This window comes from Salvelinus alpinus, chromosome 5 (genome assembly GCF_045679555.1).
Source record: "Salvelinus alpinus chromosome 5, SLU_Salpinus.1, whole genome shotgun sequence".
Classification (NCBI taxonomy): Eukaryota; Metazoa; Chordata; class Actinopteri; order Salmoniformes; family Salmonidae; genus Salvelinus; species Salvelinus alpinus.
This window is the reverse complement of record NC_092090.1, coordinates 9884149-9904526: the sequence shown is the minus strand read 5'-3', so window position 1 is coordinate 9904526 and position 20378 is coordinate 9884149. Positions and strand designations below refer to the sequence as shown.

Sequence of the window (20378 nt, the reverse complement as noted above, 5' to 3'; positions counted from 1 at the left end):
AACACCTTTTTATTTTGTGAAGGGAAGATGTATTACACTGCATTAGTAATAGAATCATCTAGAATAATATTTTGTTACCACTACATCCTTGGCAGACGCTGCTCAGAACGGTTGATCAACTGTTTACAGATGGGGGGGGGGGGGGACGGTGACAAACACATTGTATCTGTGTGTAGTTTTAAAATGTAGGGTATGTAGTTCCTTAACGAGACGGTTCCTATTTGACACCAGACGGGTCTCTCTCTGGATCTGTGCCTTCTACAGTAATGAGGTAGCTAGTGTTTTGGCCCTGTATTCATAAAGCATCTGAGTAGATGCGCTGATCTGGGATCAGACCCCCCATGTCCATGTAATCATATTCATTATAATCTAGGATCAGACCCCCCCCCCATGTCCATGTAATCTTATTCATTATAATCTAGGATCAGATCCCCCATGTCATTTTATTCATTATAATCTAGGATCAGACCCCCCCCATGTCCATGTAATCTTATTCATTATGATCTAGGATCAGATCCCCCATGTAATCTTATTCATTATGATCTAGGATCAGATCCCCCATGTAATCTTATTCATTATGATCTAGGATCAGATCCCCCATGTAATCTTATTCATTATGATCTAGGATCAGATCCCCCATGTAATCTTATTCATTATGATCTAGGATCAGATCCCCCATGTAATCTTATTCATTCTAATCTAGGATCAGATCCCCCCCATGTCATCTTATTGGTTCTGATCTGAAAGGCTGAACTGATCCTACAGTAGATCAGCAGGTCCACTATGAGATGCTTTATAAATATACGGCCCTGGATTGTCTTTGTAAATGGACCTTTAGTGTTTAATCTATATCAGACCTGTGATGTTTTGTATCAAGTTCATGATTCTGTCTCCTGCTGTGTTAGTTGTCAGTCTGGCAGGGCAGCTGTATTGTTCTCCTGTTTTAGAAGGGGCGTTTAGTACAATACAACAGTGTTTGCATATCAACAACTTACTTTTCATAAACTCCCAAACAAAAGCTAATCCCTCTGGAGAACGAAAGCAGCATGTTAGGATAACATTGAGTTAGTTTTTTTTAATCCTAAATCATGAGCTGTTTCAAAATGAAGTTCTGATTCAAACTGAGAATATGTCAAATGTGGTGTGTTTGTTTTGAATATATTTGTCCTAAACCTGAGGAATATAAATATTGACCTGATGATGATACTGTTTTTATATGAATGATGTGCTTTACATACTGATTAGTGCTGCTAAGCTTTGCTTCAGCTAAATGTTTTTATTTATAATCATCACACTGACCTCAAGGGTTGGTCTGATCTATTTGGCTTTAGGACAGGTTTTTATGGATTGGACAGACGGGGCGGTTTCCCAGACCCAGATTAACTTTATTCCTGGACTGAAAAGCACTTTTAACTTTAAGAATTCTCAACTGAGAATGCTTTTTAGAAGTGGCTTAACCTTTTGTCTGAGTAAACAGACCCAAAGTCTAGCCCCCTTTTTAGTCCCGACTTCCATTTTAGTCAAATATTCCCCGAGTCATCAGTTTGCATTGATGTCAAAGTGAAAATGTTAAAATGCAGATCCTCCCTTTAAAAGAAGATATGCCCTTGAGGAACAAATGTACCACGTTGTTGTTGATGAATTAGCAGATTTTTCTAGGCCGTGAATAAGACCTGTGGAAACCAAATCCTTTAGAGATCTCAACGGAAGTTAGTTTAAACTAGGCTGCAATAATTTAGTGTCAAAATGAAATTAATCACCTCACTTGTCATGGTTTAAAAATATAAAAAAATCTGGCCTGTGTCGTATACGGAGCTGTACAGCTTTAACGTAATAGTCGAGAACTCCCAGCCAATAGTATCAGCCTCTCAGGGTTGAAGGTCACTGATATGCAAATGAGCTGTATGTTGCTGTTTTGAGGTGTGCCTGCGTGCACCCTGTTGTGTCCCCATGCTTCTGTATTAATATAAAGTTAAACGTAGTAGCAGGTCATTCTCCATTGTCAAGTTAATTCTACCGTGCCACCAAGAGCACAACAACCTGTATGTACATAGACGATGACACACTGTTCCCTCTGATTTTTAAAAATGTGTATATAATATTGTTTCTAAATGACTATTTAACCCTCTATGATGTTACATCTCCTAGTTTCCATTGTACATAGGAAAATAAAAGTGTTAAACAAAAATTTGAGGTCCTATAACTTCTGATGGAGTTGGGTCTTGTGTTGGGGCGTTGAGGTCCTTTAACTTCTGATGGAGTTGGGTCTTGTGTTGGGGTGATGAGGTCCTTTAACTTCTGATTGAGTTGGGTCTTGTGTTGGGGTGATGAGGTCCTTTAACTTCTGATTGAGTTGGGTCTTGTGTTGGGGTGATGAGGTCCTTTAACTTCTGATTGAGTTGGGTCTTGTGTTGGGCCGATGAGGTCCTATAACCAACCTGAGTGAACTCTCTCTACTCTCACCGCTGTAGAGTCAGGTTCATCATAACCATCCTGAGTGAACTACTCTGCCCATTGCATCGTGGGTACAAAGCGGGCGCCAGGCTTTCAGCAGGGCCAGGGGAGATAACAGAAGCCTGTAGCACACAGGGAGGGAAGAAACCACACCCACTACAGGGGGGATGCCTTCAGCCCCCTTATATGAGAGAGACAGATGGATGGAGAGGGAAGGGAGTGATAGATAGAGAGAGTGGGCTAGCTAGAGAGGGAAGGGAGTGAGTGAGAGAGTGAGTGAGGGAGGGAGGGAGGGAGAGAGAGAGAGAGAGAGAGAGAGAGAAGGGAGTGAGAGAGAGAGAGAGAAGGAGAGAGAGAGAGAAAGAAGGGCATCTGGTTTGTGTGTGTTGATGTTCAATTCCATCATAGAGTGGATGGAGAGGGAAGGGAGTGATGGAGAGAGAGAGAGAGGGCTAGAGAGGGAAGGGAGTGAGTAAGAGAGAGAGAGAGAGAGAAGGGAGTGAGAGAGAGAAGAGCATCTGGTTTGTGTGTGTTGATGTTCAATTCCATCATAGAGTGGATGGAGAGGGAAGGGAGTGATGGAGAGAGAGAGGGCTAGAGAGGGAAGGGAGTGATAGAGAGAGAGAGAAGGCTAGAGAGGGAAGGGAGTGAGAGAGGGAGGGAGAGAGAGAGAGAGAGAGAAGAGCATCTGGTTTGTGTGTGTTGATGTTCAATTCCATCATAGAGTGGATGGAGAGGGAAGGGAGTGATGGAGAGAGAGAGAGAGAGAGAGAGAGAGAGAGAGAGCGAAGGAGGGCTAGAGAGGGAAGGGAGTGAGTGTGAGAGAGAGAGAGAGAGAGAGAGAGAGAGAGAAGAGCATCTGGTTTGTGTGTGTTGATGTTCAATTCCATCATAGAGTGGATGGAGAGGGAAGGGAGTGATGGAGAGAGAGTGGGCTAGAGAGGGAAGGGAGTGATGGAGAGAGATAGAGAGGGAAGGGAGTGAGTGAGAGAGAGAGAGAAGGGCATCTGGTTTGTGTATGTTGATGTTCATCTCCATCATAGAGTTTCTAATCTGACGTAACAAAGCCTCTGTCCCCTCCACCTGTCTGTCCCCCTGCTCTCCCTGTCCACAGTTTCCTCCCGCCATGTCCCCCCCCATGAAACTAGACACACAATGGTGGAGCGGCACAAAGCGGCCGTGGGACATGGGAGCGCCCCAGGAACTCTAAAGGGAATTTGGTCAATGCCCTCTTCTCTCTGTGAGAGTCAGTCACACATAGACCCACTTCCTCTCTCTGTAACCAGAGCCCTCTGTGTGAGAAGCATCCGATTCACATTCAAATCCTACACTTGAGATCATGACTACCAGACCGCCATTACTCCACATTTTATCAAGTTTTACTCGTTGGGTATTGAGTTTCATTTGAACAATTGCCCGACCTTGGCGGGCTTACAACCTCTGAACTTGCCTGGCTAGCCAGAGAGAGAAGAGGATTGGTTCCTTCCCTAGGGTCTAGTTCCTCTCAAGGTTTCTATCTTCCTATAGGTTTTTTCTCCACTGTTACCCTAGACTGGCTCTTTAGGGTGGTCAGGTCTATGTTGAGGCTGGCTCTTTAGGGTGGTCAGGTACATGTTGAGGCTGGCTATTTAGTGTGTTCAGGTCCATGTTGAGGCTGGCTCTTTAGGGTGGTCAGGTCCATGTTGAGGCTGGCTCTTTAGTGTGTTCAGGTCCATGTTGAGGCTGGCTCTTTAGGGTGGTCAGGTCCATGTTGAGGCTGGCTCTTTAGGGTGTTCAGGTCCGTGTTGAGGCTGGCTCTTTAGGGTGGTCAGGTCCATGTTGAGGCTGGCTCTTTAGGGTGTTCAGGTCCGTGTTGAGGCTGGCTCTTTAGTGTGTTCAGGTCCATGTTGAGGCTGGCTCTTTAGGGTGTTCAGGTCCGTGTTGAGGCTGGCTCTTTAGGGTGTACCGGTCCGCGTTTTGCTAAAGCTTTGTAAAAACGTATGTTCAAATGAAATCTGATTGATGGAATTTATTTTGCAATGTACAATTCAATTTCTCTCCCTCTCCCTCTTCTCTTCCACTCTCTCCCCACTCTCCCTCTCTCTCCCCCCCCCCTCTCTACCCCCCTCTACCCCCCTTCCCCTGCCCTCTCTCCCTCTTTCTCCGTCTATCTCTAACTCTCTTTCTCTCCCTCTGCATGTTGACATATGGAACACACGAGGGCGCTGTCGAGGCAGTAGATGAGTTGTTACCGGTAGGAATAGCTGTAGACGTTTCAGATGTGCAACACTATCAGGTGTAAAATAAAATGTCAAGTGCCTTAATAAATGTAACATTTAGAAACACATTTAGCCTAGATTTAAAACAAAAACATGTTCCTATGGCTTGTGGTACAAATTATATTTGATTTGGTGAATGTTTACTTTTCCAAAATTCAGCATACTGGATTTATAGCCTGGGCCCTATAGGCGATCTCTCACAAATCACAAATTAGAAGCACATTTAACCATACTTTCCCACTGGATGTTAAAGTGGTTTACAAAACATGTCCACCTAAGTGGAAATATTGCACCACTTCAGAACCCGGGCCATCTCTGTCCTCGCGCCTCTAGTTTACCTGCCATCCTTGCATATATTATGCAAATAGGCAGGAGCGGCTGGTGCCTATCCAAGGAGCGAGGATGTTCCTCCGGAATAACCCGAATGGAAAAAGTGAGAGAAGGAGAGGAAATCTGTGAGGAGGAAATTATCCACATGGTATCAGAAAAAATGTATCAATGGTGCAGCTAAATTACATTTTACCTGGCGGGGGAGAAAGTGATTCCACTGACCGTGGGTTGTATGAATCACGAATGGATCCTAATTTAATTTTGAGTAGGAAAAGATTTTTGCATTTTTTATCGTTATATTTTATTCTAATTTATCAAGGTAAGTCCCGTGTTCATTATTGAATTGGCTTAACCTCCTGTCCTACTCTTTGAATAAACTACATAGACTATTCATGTTTATACATTTTGTTTTATTTGTGAAGTCATTTTTTTCCTCCGTTTCTTACCATTTAATCATTAATTTGCATGACAAGTTTTTTGCAGGAATACAGCTAGCCAAATGTTTTCTATATCATAGATGCAGAATATTGTAATGCACTATTATGGACGCCGTATTTGCGCACCTGTTATATGTGTAGAACTGTACTTACTTTGTCGGTGATTGTTCTGATATTCTGATGTCGTATTATTGATTTATTCAGAAATGTTTTATTTGACCTTTTAATAATTTCGATCACTCATCACTTCCATTTATTGTTTTACTCATTTATTTCAGCGCATATTTCGTGGGGCATAGACGCAGTGAATATAACAAACTGGCATGATAAGTGAGTTTCATAAATCATGTATAATTAATTTGTAAAATTATGTATTGTTATTATGTTATATGAAGACGTTATTACACAGTCATTTTAAGATGCTTTTCATTGCGAATGTATTGAGAGGTGTGTTTATTGTCTGAGTTGTAGTCACACAGTAGTGATTTTCAGCCTCGTATTCTGTTGATGTCAGAGAAAAGGTCCTAGTCTTTTTGCGCCGCGGTTCTTTTTCCTGACCAACACAAGTGCTGATTACCTGCTAGGAACAAACCTTTCCTTGTTCTCTCTTTCTCCCCACAGCAAAAGCAGCAGTATAATGCTGGCGAAATGGGATACCGCTTCCCCAAGAGGACAGGTAGGAGAGCGGAGCCGCTGTTTTGAAACGCAGCATTGATAGAGCACGTTAAATATGTCAGGCACAGACACCAGAAATCACAACTAATGACCCTGAGCTTTTCATTCCCAGTAAAATACAGAAATTATACCTGGATTTCTTTCAGTACATAAAGACCCCAAGCTCGATTTGTAGTGTCTGTGCATTAGATTAAATTGGAGGAAATATGTAAAAATATTTTTCTATGTGTATTAATTACCGTTAAAAAAAATATATATAATATATTTAATTTATGCTGTAGCATCATTAGTGTACTTATGGTCAAGTAGAACAAAATGGATGCAACTTGTACATGATCTGTACACTTCATTAGAGTCACAAGATGTCTTACCCATATCTCCAAACTACTCCCATTAGAAAACACGTTCCATAACAGTGTTTCTCTGTGAGAAACCATAGTTTAGGCTTCTATATAGGTTAGTACACATAGTTTAGGCTTCTATATAGGTTAGTACACAATGTAGAGAACTCACACTAGCTGGGGTCACACCGTTTAGTTCTCATACTGTCCCTTGGTCCTAATGACCATTTACGTTCAATCCAAACTCAGCTACATCCCAAGAGCCTAACGTGCAATAGTTATATATGTTCTATAATCTGTACTTCCTGTCCTAATACGCAACGTCTCAGTTTGCTGACATTACGTGTTCCATAATTGAGTTGCAACATGATAACTGCATGTTGTTGAGAGTCATTACAAGGAGACAGATACATCTGCTGTTGTACGAGCAGTAATTCTCACTCTGCTCTCTGTTCACAATGACGCTCCTAATAATCACTGGTTAACAATGCAAACACAGCTCAGCCCCTCCTCTCTCTCTCTCTCTCTCTCTCTCTCTCTCTCTCTCTCTCTCTCTCTCTCTCTCTCTCTCTCTCTCTCTCTCTCTCTCTCTCGCTGTCTCTCTCGCTGTCTCTCTCTGTCTCTCTCTCTCTCTCTCTCTCTCTCTCTCTCTCTCTCTCTCTCTCTCTCTCTCTCTCTCTCTCTCTCTCTCTCTCTCTCTCTCTCTCTCTCTCTCTCTCTCTCTCTCTCTCGCTGTCTCTCTCTCTCTCTCTGTCTCTCTCTCTCTCTCTCTCTCTCTCTCTCTCTCTCTCTCTCTCTCTCTCAATTCAATTCAATTCAAGGGGCTTTATTGGCATGGGAAACATGTGTTAACATTGCCAAAGCAAGTGAGGTAGGTAATATACAAAAGTCAAATAAACAATAAAAATGAACAGTAAACATTACACATACAGAAGTTTCAAAACAATAAAGACATTACAAATGTCATATTATATATATGCAGTGTTGTAACAATGTACAAATGGTTAAAGCACACAAGTTAAAATAAATAAACATAAATATGGGTTGTATTTACAGTGGTGTTTGTTCTTCACTGGTTGCCCTTTTCTTGTGGCAACAGGTCACAAATCTTGCTGCTGTGATGGCACACTGTGGAATTTCACCCAGTAGATATGGGAGTTTATCAAAATTGGATTTGTTTTCGAATTCTTTGTGGATCTGTGTAATCTGAGGGAAATATGTCTCTCTAATATGGTCATACATTGGGCAGGAGGTTAGGAAGTGCAGCTCAGTTTCCACCTCATTTTGTGGGCAGTGTGCACATAGCCTGTCTTCTCTTGAGAGCCATGTCTGCCTACGGCGGCCTTTCTCAATAGCAAGGCTATGCTCACTGAGTCTGTACATAGTCAAAGCTTTCCTTAAGTTTGGGTCAGTCACAGTGGTCAGGTATTCTGCCACTGTGTACTCTCTGTTTAGGGCCAAATAGCATTCTAGTTTGCTCTGTTTTTTTGTTAATTCTTTCCAATGTGTCAAGTAATTATCTTTTTGTTTTCTCATGATTTGGTTGGGTCTAATTGTGCTGTTGTCCTGGGGCTCTGTGGGGTGTGTTTGTGTTTGTGAACAGAGCCCTAGGACCAGCTTGCTTAGGGGACTCTTCTCCAGGTTCATCTCTCTGTAGGTGATGGCTTTGTTATGGAAGGTTTGGGAATCGCTTCCTTTTAGGTGGTTGTAGAATTTAACGGCTCTTTTCTGGATTTTGATAATTAGTGGGTATCGGCCTAATTCTGCTCTGCATGCATTATTTGGTGTTCTACGTTGTACACGGAGGATATTTTTGCAGAATTCTGCATGCAGAGTCTCAATTTGGTGTTTGTCCCATTTTGTGAAATCTTGGTTGGTGAGCGGACCCCAGACCTCACAACCATAAAGGGCAATGGGCTCTATGACTGATTCAAGTATTTTTAGCCAGATCCTAATTGGTATGTTGAAATTTATGTTCCTTTTGATGGCATAGAAGGCCCTTCTTGCCTTGTCTCTCAGATCGTTCACAGCTTTGTGGAAGTTACCTGTGGTGCTGATGTTTAGGCCGAGGTATGTATAGTTTTTTGTGTGCTCTAGGGCAACGGTGTCTAGATGGAATTTGTGGTCCTGGTGACTGGACCTTTTTTGGAACACCATTATTTTGGTCTTACTGAGATTTACTGTCAGGGCCCAGGTCTGACAGAATCTGTGCAGAAGATCTAGGTGCTGCTGTAGGCCCTCCTTGGTTGGTGACAGAAGCACCAGATCATCAGCAAACAGTAGACATTTGACTTCGGATTCTAGTAGGGTGAGACCGGGTGCTGCAGACTGTTCTAGTGCCCGCGCCAATTCGTTGATATATATGTTGAAGAGGGTGGGGCTTAAGCTGCATCCCTGTCTCACCCCACGACCCTGTGTGAAGAAATGTGTGTGTTTTTTGCCAATTTTAACCGCACACTTGTTGTTTGTGTACATGGATCTCTCTCTCTCTCTCTCTCTCTCGCTGTCTCTCTCTCTCTCGCTGTCTCTCTCTCTCTCTCTGTCTCTCTCTCTCTCTGTGCGTCTCTCTCTCTCTCTCTCTCTCTGTCTCTCTCTCTCTCTGTGCGTCTCTCTCTCTGTGCGTCTCTCTCTCTGTGCGTCTCTCTCTCTCTCTCTCTCTCTCTCTCTCTCTCTCTCTCTCTCTCTCTCTCGCTGTCTCTCTCTCTCTCTCTGTCTCTCTCTCTCTCTGTGCGTCTCTCTCTCTCTCTCTCTCTCTCTGTCTCTCTCTCTCTCTGTGCGTCTCTCTCTCTGTGCGTCTCTCTCTCTATCTCTCTCTCTCTCTCTGTGCGTCTCTCTCTCTCTCTCTCTCTCTCTCTCTCTCTCTCTCTCTCTCTCTCTCTCTCTCTCTCTCGGTGCCTTTGTCCCTGGTCTGGTCTGGTCTGGGAGATGAAAGCAGAGGTTGGAGGGCTCAGGTGTCTGGGCTGGGGCTGAGGCTGGGTAGAAGCTGGGGATGGGGTAGAGGTGGAGGCTGGGGATAGGGATGGGTGGAGGCTGAGGCTGGGTAGAAGCTGGGGCTGGGGACGACGGGGTAGAGGTGGATGCTGTGGCTGTGGCTGGGTAGAAGCTGGGGCTGGGGTTGGAGATGGGATGGAGGCTGGGGCTGGGTAGAAGCTGAGGCTGGGGTTGGAGATGGGATGGAGGCTGGGGCTGGGTAGAAGCTGAGGCTGGACACGGGGTAGAGGTGGAGGATTGGTAACACAGGTGGTGGAGTCCTGAGTTCCAGGGTGGAATAATAAGCCTATGTGCTGCATCTACAGGGACTGGCTTAGAACTTATAGGAGGGAACGCCACATTCTGGGGCAGAAGGGACAGACTGACTCCTTCCATGACTAACTTTGATCATTGTTAAACTGTTAAAACCTCTTAAGGATCGGACTCTTTTTTTCTCTCAAATTTTCATCTAAAATGACATACCCCAACCTAACTGCCTTCCAGCCCAGGCGCAAACCTGTCTAGATCAACCAAACTCTGTCATATTGTGTTCTAACTCAAGCGGGAGAACAACACTTAGAGAGCCTGGTTAGGGAGTCTCAACGTCACGGCAACATCCACAACCCCTTTAGCAAGAACGTTCTTTACAACCATTCAGACAGCATAATACCTAAAGAAAACTATCTCCAAGACAACGGCTCTTTGAGTAGAAACAGTGCTACACAGATTCAGTGGTGTAAAGTACTTAAGTGAAAATACTTTAAAGTACTACTTAACTCGTTTTTTGGAGTATCTGTACTTTTTACTATATATACAGTATATATTTTTTACAACTTTTACTTTTACTTCACTACATTCCTAAAAAAGATTATGTACTTTAACTCCATACATTTTCCCTGACACCCAGAAGTTCTCTTTACATTTTGAATGGCTAGCAGAACAGGAAAATTGTCAAGTTCACTCAACACAAATGCTTCATTCGTAAATTATGTCTGAGTGTTGGAGTGTGCCCCTGGCTATCGGTATAAAAAAATGAAAATTATGCCGTCTGGTTTGCTTAATATAAGACATTTGAAATTGTTTATACTTTTACTTTTGATACTTAAGTATATTTTAGCAATTACATTTACTTTTGATACTTATTAAGTATACTTAAAACCAAATACTATCTTTGCTTTTTCTCAAGTATTACAATTGTGTACTTATTCCACCACTGCATAGATTTTACCATTGCTCACTTCAAATAACCTCTCAATAACCCTTTTTTCCCCTATAAGAGTGTAGTGCTCTGTAGTTGTATTGGGGGTGGATGACAGTTCTCTTCTCTCACCTCTAGTCATGAGGATTCTGCTTGCCTGGAATTCTGTATCGCTTTATCATATCATTGTAGATGATTGATTTGAAGCCAACATTCTCCCAGCCCTTCTACTCATTCTAGAATTCTGTATCTCTTTATCATATCATTGTAGATGATTCATTTGAAGCCAACATTCTCCCAGCCCTTCTACTCATTCTAGAATTCTGTATCTCTTTATCATATCATTGTAGATGATTCATTTGAAGCCAACATTCTCTCAGCCCTTCTACTCATTCTAGAATTCTCAGCCCTTCTACTCGTTCTAGAATTATTCTACCTGGAATTCTGTATCTCTTTATCATCTCACTCCAGACTCTGATTTGGCACCAATGTAGCCTACTGTAAATCTTAGAGGAATTTTGTGAAACCAAAACGTACAATTGTACTATAAAACGTTTCGATGTCAAACATTTAATCAACTCAGTCTTAAATCTGTCACCTGAGAGCATGGCTAGCTTCTCCAGGTGATCGAGGCTTCACTGTATTCGTTATTAAACTCAGGAAACTTTAACACTGTTAATTAAAGCGAATCAGTTTCTGTTACAAAGAGCTTAGTTTTGGTTTGCTGGGAATTACCCATTCTTCACTCTCTCAAACACTGTCTAGACTCTCCATATGTAAATGATAACATTTAATATATTTGGTCAGGACTAGACTCTTTCAAACAGCTGCTGAGTCTAGCAAGCAGGAGTCTGGTCAAGTCAGGACAGGCTCATACGACTAGGATTAAATAATGGTCTCTTCTGAGTTCATGTTGAACATAATTCTATTGTATTTACTTGTTCTTTCTTTTCAATCTTCCCCCAAAGGAACTTCATAGAACTGCAGATACATTAGCAACCAATGTATCATCAGCCAATGCATCACTAGCCAACACGTCGACCAATGTCTCCTCAGTTCACTCATCTTCATCCAACTCTTCATCCGTCAACCTATCATCCATCCAGCCATCTTCAGTTGGAAGATCTTCAGTCCACTACTTCAACACAACTGTAGTCGATTCATCTTCAGACTCACAGGAAGCACTGAGGTCATCAGTAGGCCTGCGTAGGCCAACAGGTAGGCTACCGTATGTTTGGTGGGAAAAGACATTTATGTACAGAAGAGATTGTGTGAACACCCGTAGGATGTTTGAGTCTAACTGTGCAAGGTTAACATCCCTCTCCCAAACTTCCCATCCTTTCCAAGAACAATTACCCCCTCTGTCTGGCCTGAGTCACCTCTCTACAACAGACACTAAGAGAGGTGAGGCGGAGCCCCTTTCGTCCAGCCCAGCTTAGTCTAAGTGGGTCTCTAATGTGTACGTCTTTAATACGGCTGGGTTAACAGGTTAACAGGGTCAGGTCCTACCACCACTCTCCATCTGTCCCTCTTTCCCTCCCTCCTCAGACCACTGGCCATATGTTGCCAGGGCAACATGAGGAGCTGCAGCTATAGGTGCTAGCCACTCAGGCTTAGCTCTGACATAAACGTCAGGTGGAGGAATAACTGACATAAAGGTCAGGTAGAAGAAGAACTGACATAAAGGTCAGGTAGAAGAAGAACTGACATAAAAGTCAGGTAGAAGAAGAACTGACATAAAGGTCAGGTAGAAGAAGAACTGACGTAAAGGTCAGGTAGAGGAAGAACTGACATAAAGCTCAGGTAGAAGAAGAACTGACATAAAGCTCAGGTAGAAGAAGAACTGACATAAAGCTCAGGTAGAAGAAGAACTGACATAAAGGTCAGGTAGAAGAAGAACTGACAAAGGTCAGGTAGAAGAAGAACTGACATAAAGGTCAGGTAGAAGAAGAACTGACATAAAGGTCAGTTAGAAGAAGAACTGACATAAAGGTCAGGTAGAAGAAGAACTGACATAAAGGTCAGGTAGAAGAAGAACTGACATAAAGGTCAGGTAGAAGAAGAACTGACATAAAGGTCAGGTAGAAGAAGAACTGACATAAAGGTCAGGTAGAAGAAGAACTGACATAAAGGTCAGGTAGAAGAAGGAGAAGAAGAGAAGGAGAAAGGGATGAACGGAGGGGGAGGGAGGAAGGTGGAGGTGGGGACTTTCTCCAAAACTGCCGTCATGGAAAGTTGTGACTTCCCAGGTATTTCATCTTGAACAGGCAACTCAGCCTGTGGGACAGCACAACGCTGGTTTCAGTCTACTGTGGGATCGTTTATATATTTGGTTAAGAAGGGATTTATATTGTTATCATTAGAGAATTCATCAAATAACCTTCAATATCTTCATGGAAAGGAAACTGTCTGTAGAGTTAGTGTATTTGGTATGAAGGTGCATAACATCTGTTTGATACTGAATGTGACTGTGTTTCAGATCCCTGTTCGTTTCCTTGTCTGAATGGAGGTCAGTGTGTCCATCCTGAGTCATGTGACTGCAGTTTATACCAAGCTACTGGAACACGATGCCAAACAGGTTAATAGCTTCTATCAAGAGCTTTATCTGGAGTGGGGGTACAGATGGTTGAAGTGGGGGGGGGGGGATGACAGACAGTATCTAACAGGTTAACTGTCTTCTATCCAGAGCTTCATCTGGAGTGGGGGTACAGATGGTTGAAGTGGGGGGGGGGGGGGATGACAGACAGTATCTAACAGGTTAACTGTCTTCTATCCAGAGCTTCATCTGGAGTGGTGGGTACAGATGGGTGAAGTGGGGGGGGGATGACAGACAGTATCTAACAGGTTAACTGTCTTCTATCCAGAGCTTCATCTGGAGTGGGGGTACAGATGGTTGAAGTGGGGGGGGGATGACAGACAGTATCTAACAGGTTAACTGTCTTCTATCCAGAGCTTCATCTGGAGTGGGGGTACAGATGGTTGAAGTGGGGGGGGATGACAGACAGTATCTAACAGGTTAACTGTCTTCTATCCAGAGCTTTATCTGGAGTGGGGGTACAGATGGTTGAAGTGGGGGGGATGACAGACAGCATAAATTGGGAATTGTATGGACTGTTCTACCAACACATTCCCCATTCACCTTCCAACTGTCTCTGTCTGCCTGTCTGCCTGTCTGCCTGTCTGCCTGTCTGTCTGTCTGTCTGTCTGTCTGTCTGTCTGTCTGTCTGTCTGTCTGTCTGTCTGTCTGTCTGTCTGTCTGTCTGTCTGTCTGCCTGCCTGTCTGTCTATATGCCTGTCTGTCTATATGCCTGTCTGTCTGTCTGTCTGTCTGCCTGTCTGCCTGCCTGCCTGTCTGTCTGTCTGCCTGTCTGTCTGTCTGTCTGTCTGTCTGTCTGTCTGTCTGTCTGTCTGTATGCCTGTCTGTCTCTGCCTGTCTGTCTCTGCCTGTATGTCTGTATGCTTGTATGTCTGTATGCTTGCCTGTCTGTATGCTTGTCTGTCTGTCTGTCTGTCTGTCTGCCTGCCTGTCTGTCTGCCTGTCTGTCTGTCTGCCTGTATGTATGCCTGTCTGTCTATATGCCTGTCTGTCTCTGCCTGTCTGTCTGTCTGCCTGCCTGTCTGTATGTCTGTATGCCTGTCTGTCTGTATGCCTGTCTGTCTCTGCCTGTCTGTCTGCCTGTCTGTCTGTCTGTATGTCTGTATGCTTATATGTCTGTATGCTTGCCTGTCTGTATGCTTGTCTGTGTCTGTCTGTCTGTCTGTCTGTCTGTCTGTCTGTCTGTCTGTCTGTCTGTCTGTCTGCCTGTCTGTCTGTCTGTCTGTCTGTCTGTCTGTCTGTCTGTCTGTCTGTCTGTCTGTCTGTCTGTCTGTCTGTCTGTCTGTCTGTCTGTCTGTCTGTCTGTCTGTATGCCTGCCTGTCTGTCTGTCTGTCTGTCTGTCTGTATGCCTGTATGCCTGTATGCCTGTCTGTCTGTCTGTCTGTCTGTCTGTCTGTCTGTCTGTCTGTCTGTCCAGTTCCTAACCCAGGATTTGAGAGGGAGATGACGTGTCGGTCGTGGGGCCAGTATAACTACGAGACGTTTGATGGGCTGTACTATCACCTTCCTGGGAGATGTACCTACACTCTGCTGAGAGACTGTGAAGACACCAGCCAGGCCAGCATTCTCATACAGGTAATGCTGCTGCATGTTCATCAGCAGAGAGCATGACTCTCAGTAGCATATCACAGATCCATATCTGGTCTAGTAGGTGTAGAAAGAATACAGGGTTGGAAAGGAAAGTGGGGACTATGACTTGATATGGAAGACTCAACTTGGTTTTAAAGGAAAGTGGGGACTATGGCTTGATATGGAAGACTGAACTTGGTTTTAAAGGAAAGTGGGGACTATGACTTGATATGGAAGGCTCAACTTGGCTTTAAAGGAAAGTGGGGACTATGACTTGATATGGAAGACTCAACTTGGCTTTAAAGGAAAGTGGGGACTATGGCTTGATATGGAAGACTCAACTTGGCTTTAAAGGAAAGTGGGGACTATGACTTGATATGGAAGACTCAACTTGGCTTTAAAGGAAAGTGGGGACTATGGCTTGATATGGAAGACTCAACTTGGTTTTAAAGGAAAGTGGGGACTATGACTTGATATGGAAGACTCAACTTGGTTTTAAAGGAAAGTGGGGACTATGGCTTGATATGGAAGACTCAACTTGGCACCAAAATTCTATTTTCAATTCTTATAAACTGAAATGCTGAATATCAGTGATGTTATTCATCATCGGCTAGCTAGGATTTCCACTCCCCGTGAGTACCATTTCCCTGAGCTGCTCTTCATCTCCCAGTGTTTCTCAGGGTTGTCGGTTCTCAGTACAGTCTCAGAGTAGAAGAGTACAGTCTTGGCCTCGGGGTAATATTTGCTCTGAAGATTAACTGAAATCCGTCTCATTACTGGACTAATTTATGTCAATTACCGTTAGGCTACTGCAATTACCCACAATGCATCTCAACCGTCCGCAACAAACCTTGACTTTGTTCCTGAAACAAAGCTGAGTAACCGAGAGGAAGTCGCTCCAGGAGAAAACTAGAATAAGAAACAACTTTACCTGGAACTTCCCTTTTCCTTTGACTTCTAGCTGCGTTCTGTTTTGTGTGTATATGGAGTCCCCTGGGGGGGCACAACGGTCTATCCATCCAATCCACTCATTATTTACGTTCTGTTTTGTGTGTATATGGAGTCCCCTGGGGGGGCACAACGGTCTATCCATCCAATACACTCATTATTTACGTTCTGTTTTGTGTGTATATGGAGTCCCCTGGGGGGCCACAACGGTCTATCCATCCAATCCACTCATTATTTATTCATAGTAGTAAACAGGGACCGGTCTCGAAATTCAATTATCTGCTGCTTAATTAAAATGACTAATAAACCAATCCCTTCCCAGTGCCTCATGGAAGAGAGACCTCTCCGTGTGTAGTGACCTGTTGGACCAGAGTTTGGTCCAACATATGAACTCAATCGAGCAACCCCGGAGAATCTAACTGCACCCCACACTAACCATTCAAGATGAAAGCTAGACAATCCCCAAATTGCTCACTGTGCCCTCAGGGGGGCTCCTGGCACATTTTGTTCATTAGATTTGGGAACGTCCTGGGGGTTTCTGGAGTTGTGCTGTCACCCTGTCTCACTGACATCAAGGGTAGGAATGTACCATGTTCACCGTCTGTTTTCTAGTTAACTTATGACACTACTTTAGACCTGTCTGTCACACAACGAGTGGGGAGTCCTGTGGGTGGGGTGGGGGGGAATCGGGTGGGGGGGAGTTCTGTGCGTGGGGGGGTGTTGTGGGGGGATCGGCTGGGGGGGGGGGGACTGTTGGTCTTGTTTGCTCTGGTCACTTGTTTCTCGGTTCATGTTTTGTGTACGGTAGCAATGTCATTGATCTAAATGTCTCTGTATTTATTTATTGTATTTACTTATTTGTTATTATTAACTAACTAACTAAAATGTTTTATAAATGAACAAATAGTGTATTCTGTTGATTTTCCAGGTCCACAATGACCCAGACTGCCGCTCGTCTCCCTACTCCTGCACGCGCTCAGTCAGTCTCTTCCTGCCCTGGGAAGGAGAGATCAGGTTGCACAGGTCCAAAGTCACCTTCAAGGGACAGAGGTAATCCATTGATTTGATCGACTGATTGATTGGTTGATTGATTGATTACAGGTCTGTTTAATAAATATTTTATAAGCAGATGTAAAATAAGAGCTGAGAAAGGTGTTAAAATGAAGTGCTCCCCGTTGTGTCTATATAACTCAGTGTTGTAGTGAGTCTGGTCTCCAGACAACATATTGAGGTCTGGTCCCGTTGTGTCTCTATAACTCAGTGTTGTAGTGAGTCTGGTCTCCAGACAACATATTGAGGTCTGGTCCTGTTGTGTCTCTATAACTCAGTGTTGTAGTGAGTCTGGTCTCCAGACAACATATTGAGGTCTGGTCCCGTTGTGTCTCTATAACTCAGTGTTGTAGTGAGTCTGGTCTCCAGACAACATATTGAGGTCTGGTCCCGTTGTGTCTCTATAACTCAGTGTTGTAGTGAGTCTGGTCTCCAGACAACATATTGAGGTCTGGTCCCATTGTGTCTCTATAACTCAGTGTTGTAGTGAGTCTGGTCTCCAGACAACATATTGAGGTCTGGTCCCATTGTGTCTCTATAACTCAGTGTTGTAGTGAGTCTGGTCTCCAGACAACATATTGAGGTCTGGTCCCATTGTGTCTCTATAACTCAGTGTTGTAGTGAGTCTGGTCTCCAGACAACATATTGAGGTCTGGTCCCGTTGTGTCTCTATAACTCAGTGTTGTAGTGAGTCTGGTCTCCAGACAACATATTGATGTCTGGTCCCGTTGTGTCTCTATAACTCAGTGTTGTAGTGAGTCTGGTCTCCAGACAACATATTGAGGTCTGGTCCCATTGTGTCTCTATAACTCAGTGTTGTAGTGAGTCTGGTCTCCAGACAACATATTGAGGTCTGGTCCCGTTGTGTCTCTATAACTCAGTGTTGTAGTGAGTCTGGTCTCCAGACAACATATTGATGTCTGGTCCCGTTGTGTCTCTATAACTCAGTGTTGTAGTGAGTCTGGTCTCCAGACAACATATTGAGGTCTGGTCCCATTGTGTCTCTATAACTCAGTGTTGTAGTGAGTCTGGTCTCCAGACAACATATTGAGGTCTGGTCCCGTTGTGTCTCTATAACTGAGTGTTGTAGTGAGTCTGGTCTCCAGACAACATATTGATGTCTGGTCCCGTTGTGTCTCTATAACTCAGTGTTGTAGTGAGTCTGGTCTCCATACAACATATTGAGGTCTGGTCCCATTGTGTCTCTATAACTCAGTGTTGTAGTGAGTCTGGTCTCCAGACAACATATTGAGGTCTGGTCCCGTTGTGTCTCTATAACTCAGTGTTGTAGTGAGTCTGGTCTCCAGACAACATATTGAGGTCTGGTCCCATTGTGTCTCTATAACTCAGTGTTGTAGTGAGTCTGGTCTCCAGACAACATATTGAGGTCTGGTCCCGTTGTGTCTCTATAACTCAGTGTTGTAGTGAGTCTGGTCTCCAGACAACATATTGAGGTCTGGTCCCGTTGTGTCTCTATAACTCAGGCAGTGTTATAGTGAGTCTGGTCTCCAGACAACATATTGAGGTCTGGTCCCGTTGTGTCTCTATAACTCAGTGTTGTAGTGAGTCTGGTCTCCAGACAACATATTGATGTCTGGTCCCGTTGTGTCTCTATAACTCAGTGTTGTAGTGAGTCTGGTCTCCAGACAACATATTGATGTCTGGTCCCGTTGTGTCTCTATAACTCAGTGTTGTAGTGAGTCTGGTCTCCAGACAACATATTGAGGTCTGGTCTCCAGACAACATATTGAGGTCTGGTCCCGTTGTGTCTCTATAACTCAGTGTTGTAGTGAGTCTGGTCTCCAGACAACATATTGAGGTCTGGTCCCGTTGTGTCTATATAACTCAGTGTTGTAGTGAGTCTGGTCTCCAGACAACATATTGAGGTCTGGTCCCGTTGTGTCTCTATAACTCAGTATTGTAGTGAGTCTGGTCTCCAGACAACATATTGAGGTCTGGTCTCCAGACAACATATTGAGGTCTGGTCCCGTTGTGTCTCTATAACTCAGTGTTGTAGTGAGTCTGGTCTCCAGACAACATATTGAGGTCTGGTCCCGTTGTGTCTATATAACTCAGTGTTGTAGTGAGTCTGGTCTCCAGACAACATATTGATGTCTGGTCCCATTGTGTCTCTATAACTCAGTGTTGTAGTGAGTCTGGTCTCCAGACAACATATTGAGGTCTGGTCCCGTTGTGTCTCTATAACTCAGTGTTGTAGTGAGTCTGGTCTCCAGACAACATATTGAGGTCTGGTCCCGTTGTGTCTATATAACTCAGTGTTGTAGTGAGTCTGGTCTCCAGACAACATATTGATGTCTGGTCCCATTGTGTCTCTATAACTCAGTGTTGTAGTGAGTCTGGTCTCCAGACAACATATTGAGGTCTGGTCCCGTTGTGTCTCTATAACTCAGTGTTGTAGTGAGTCTGGTCTCCAGACAACATATTGAGGTCTGGTCCCATTGTGTCTCTATAACTCAGTGTTGTAGTGAGTCTGGTCTCCAGACAACATATTGAGGTCTGGTCCCGTTGTGTCTATATAACTCAGTGTTGTAGTGAGTCTGGTCTCCAGACAACATATTGAGGTCTGGTCCCGTTGTGTCTCTATAACTCAGTGTTGTAGTGAGTCTGGTCTCCAGACAACATATTGATGTCTGGTCCCGTTGTGTCTCTATAACTCAGTGTTATAGTGAGTCTGGTCTCCAGACAACATATTGAGGTCTGGTCCCGTTGTGTCTCTATAACTCAGTGTTATAGTGAGTCTGGTCTCCAGACAACATATTGAGGTCTGGTCCCATTGTGTCTCTATAACTCAGTGTTGTAGTGAGTCTGGTCTCCAGACAACATATTGATGTCTGGTCCCATTGTGTCTCTATAACTCAGTGTTGTAGTGAGTCTGGTCTCCAGACAACATATTGAGGTCTGGTCCCGTTGTGTCTCTATAACTCAGTGTTGTAGTGAGTCTGGTCTCCAGACAACATATTGATGTCTGGTCCCGTTGTGTCTCTATAACTCAGTGTTGTAGTGAGTCTGGTCTCCAGACAACATATTGAGGTCTGGTCCCGTTGTGTCTCTATAACTCAGTGTTGTAGTGAGTCTGGTCTCCAGACAACATATTGAGGTCTGGTCCCGTTGTGTCTATATAACTCAGTGTTGTAGTGAGTCTGGTCTCCAGACAACATATTGATGTCTGGTCCCATTGTGTCTCTATAACTCAGTGTTGTAGTGAGTCTGGTCTCCAGACAACATATTGAGGTCTGGTCCCGTTGTGTCTCTATAACTCAGTGTTGTAGTGAGTCTGGTCTCCAGACAACATATTGAGGTCTGGTCCCATTGTGTCTCTATAACTCAGTGTTGTAGTGAGTCTGGTCTCCAGACAACATATTGAGGTCTGGTCCCGTTGTGTCTCTATAACTCAGTGTTGTAGTGAGTCTGGTCTCCAGACAACATATTGATGTCTGGTCCCGTTGTGTCTCTATAACTCAGTGTTGTAGTGAGTCTGGTCTCCAGACAACATATTGAGGTCTGGTCCCGTTGTGTCTCTATAACTCAGT

The 20378-nt window shown here is 44.0% G+C and overlaps 1 protein-coding gene across 1 annotated transcript in view; it reads left to right on the top strand.

Moving 5' to 3' along the window:
• Positions 1-5145: 5145 nt before the first annotated feature.
• otog (otogelin) overlaps positions 5146-20378 on the top strand; it is a 163604-nt gene continuing 148371 nt past the window's right edge. Inside the window, exons 1-7 of the mRNA XM_071400514.1 lie at positions 5146-5361; positions 5758-5809; positions 6101-6155; positions 11632-11881; positions 13143-13241; positions 14678-14835; positions 16706-16827. Coding sequence (XP_071256615.1) covers positions 5211-5361; positions 5758-5809; positions 6101-6155; positions 11632-11881; positions 13143-13241; positions 14678-14835; positions 16706-16827 — 887 coding nt within the window. The 5' untranslated portion in view covers positions 5146-5210. The remainder of the gene's footprint in view (positions 5362-5757; positions 5810-6100; positions 6156-11631; positions 11882-13142; positions 13242-14677; positions 14836-16705; positions 16828-20378) is intronic.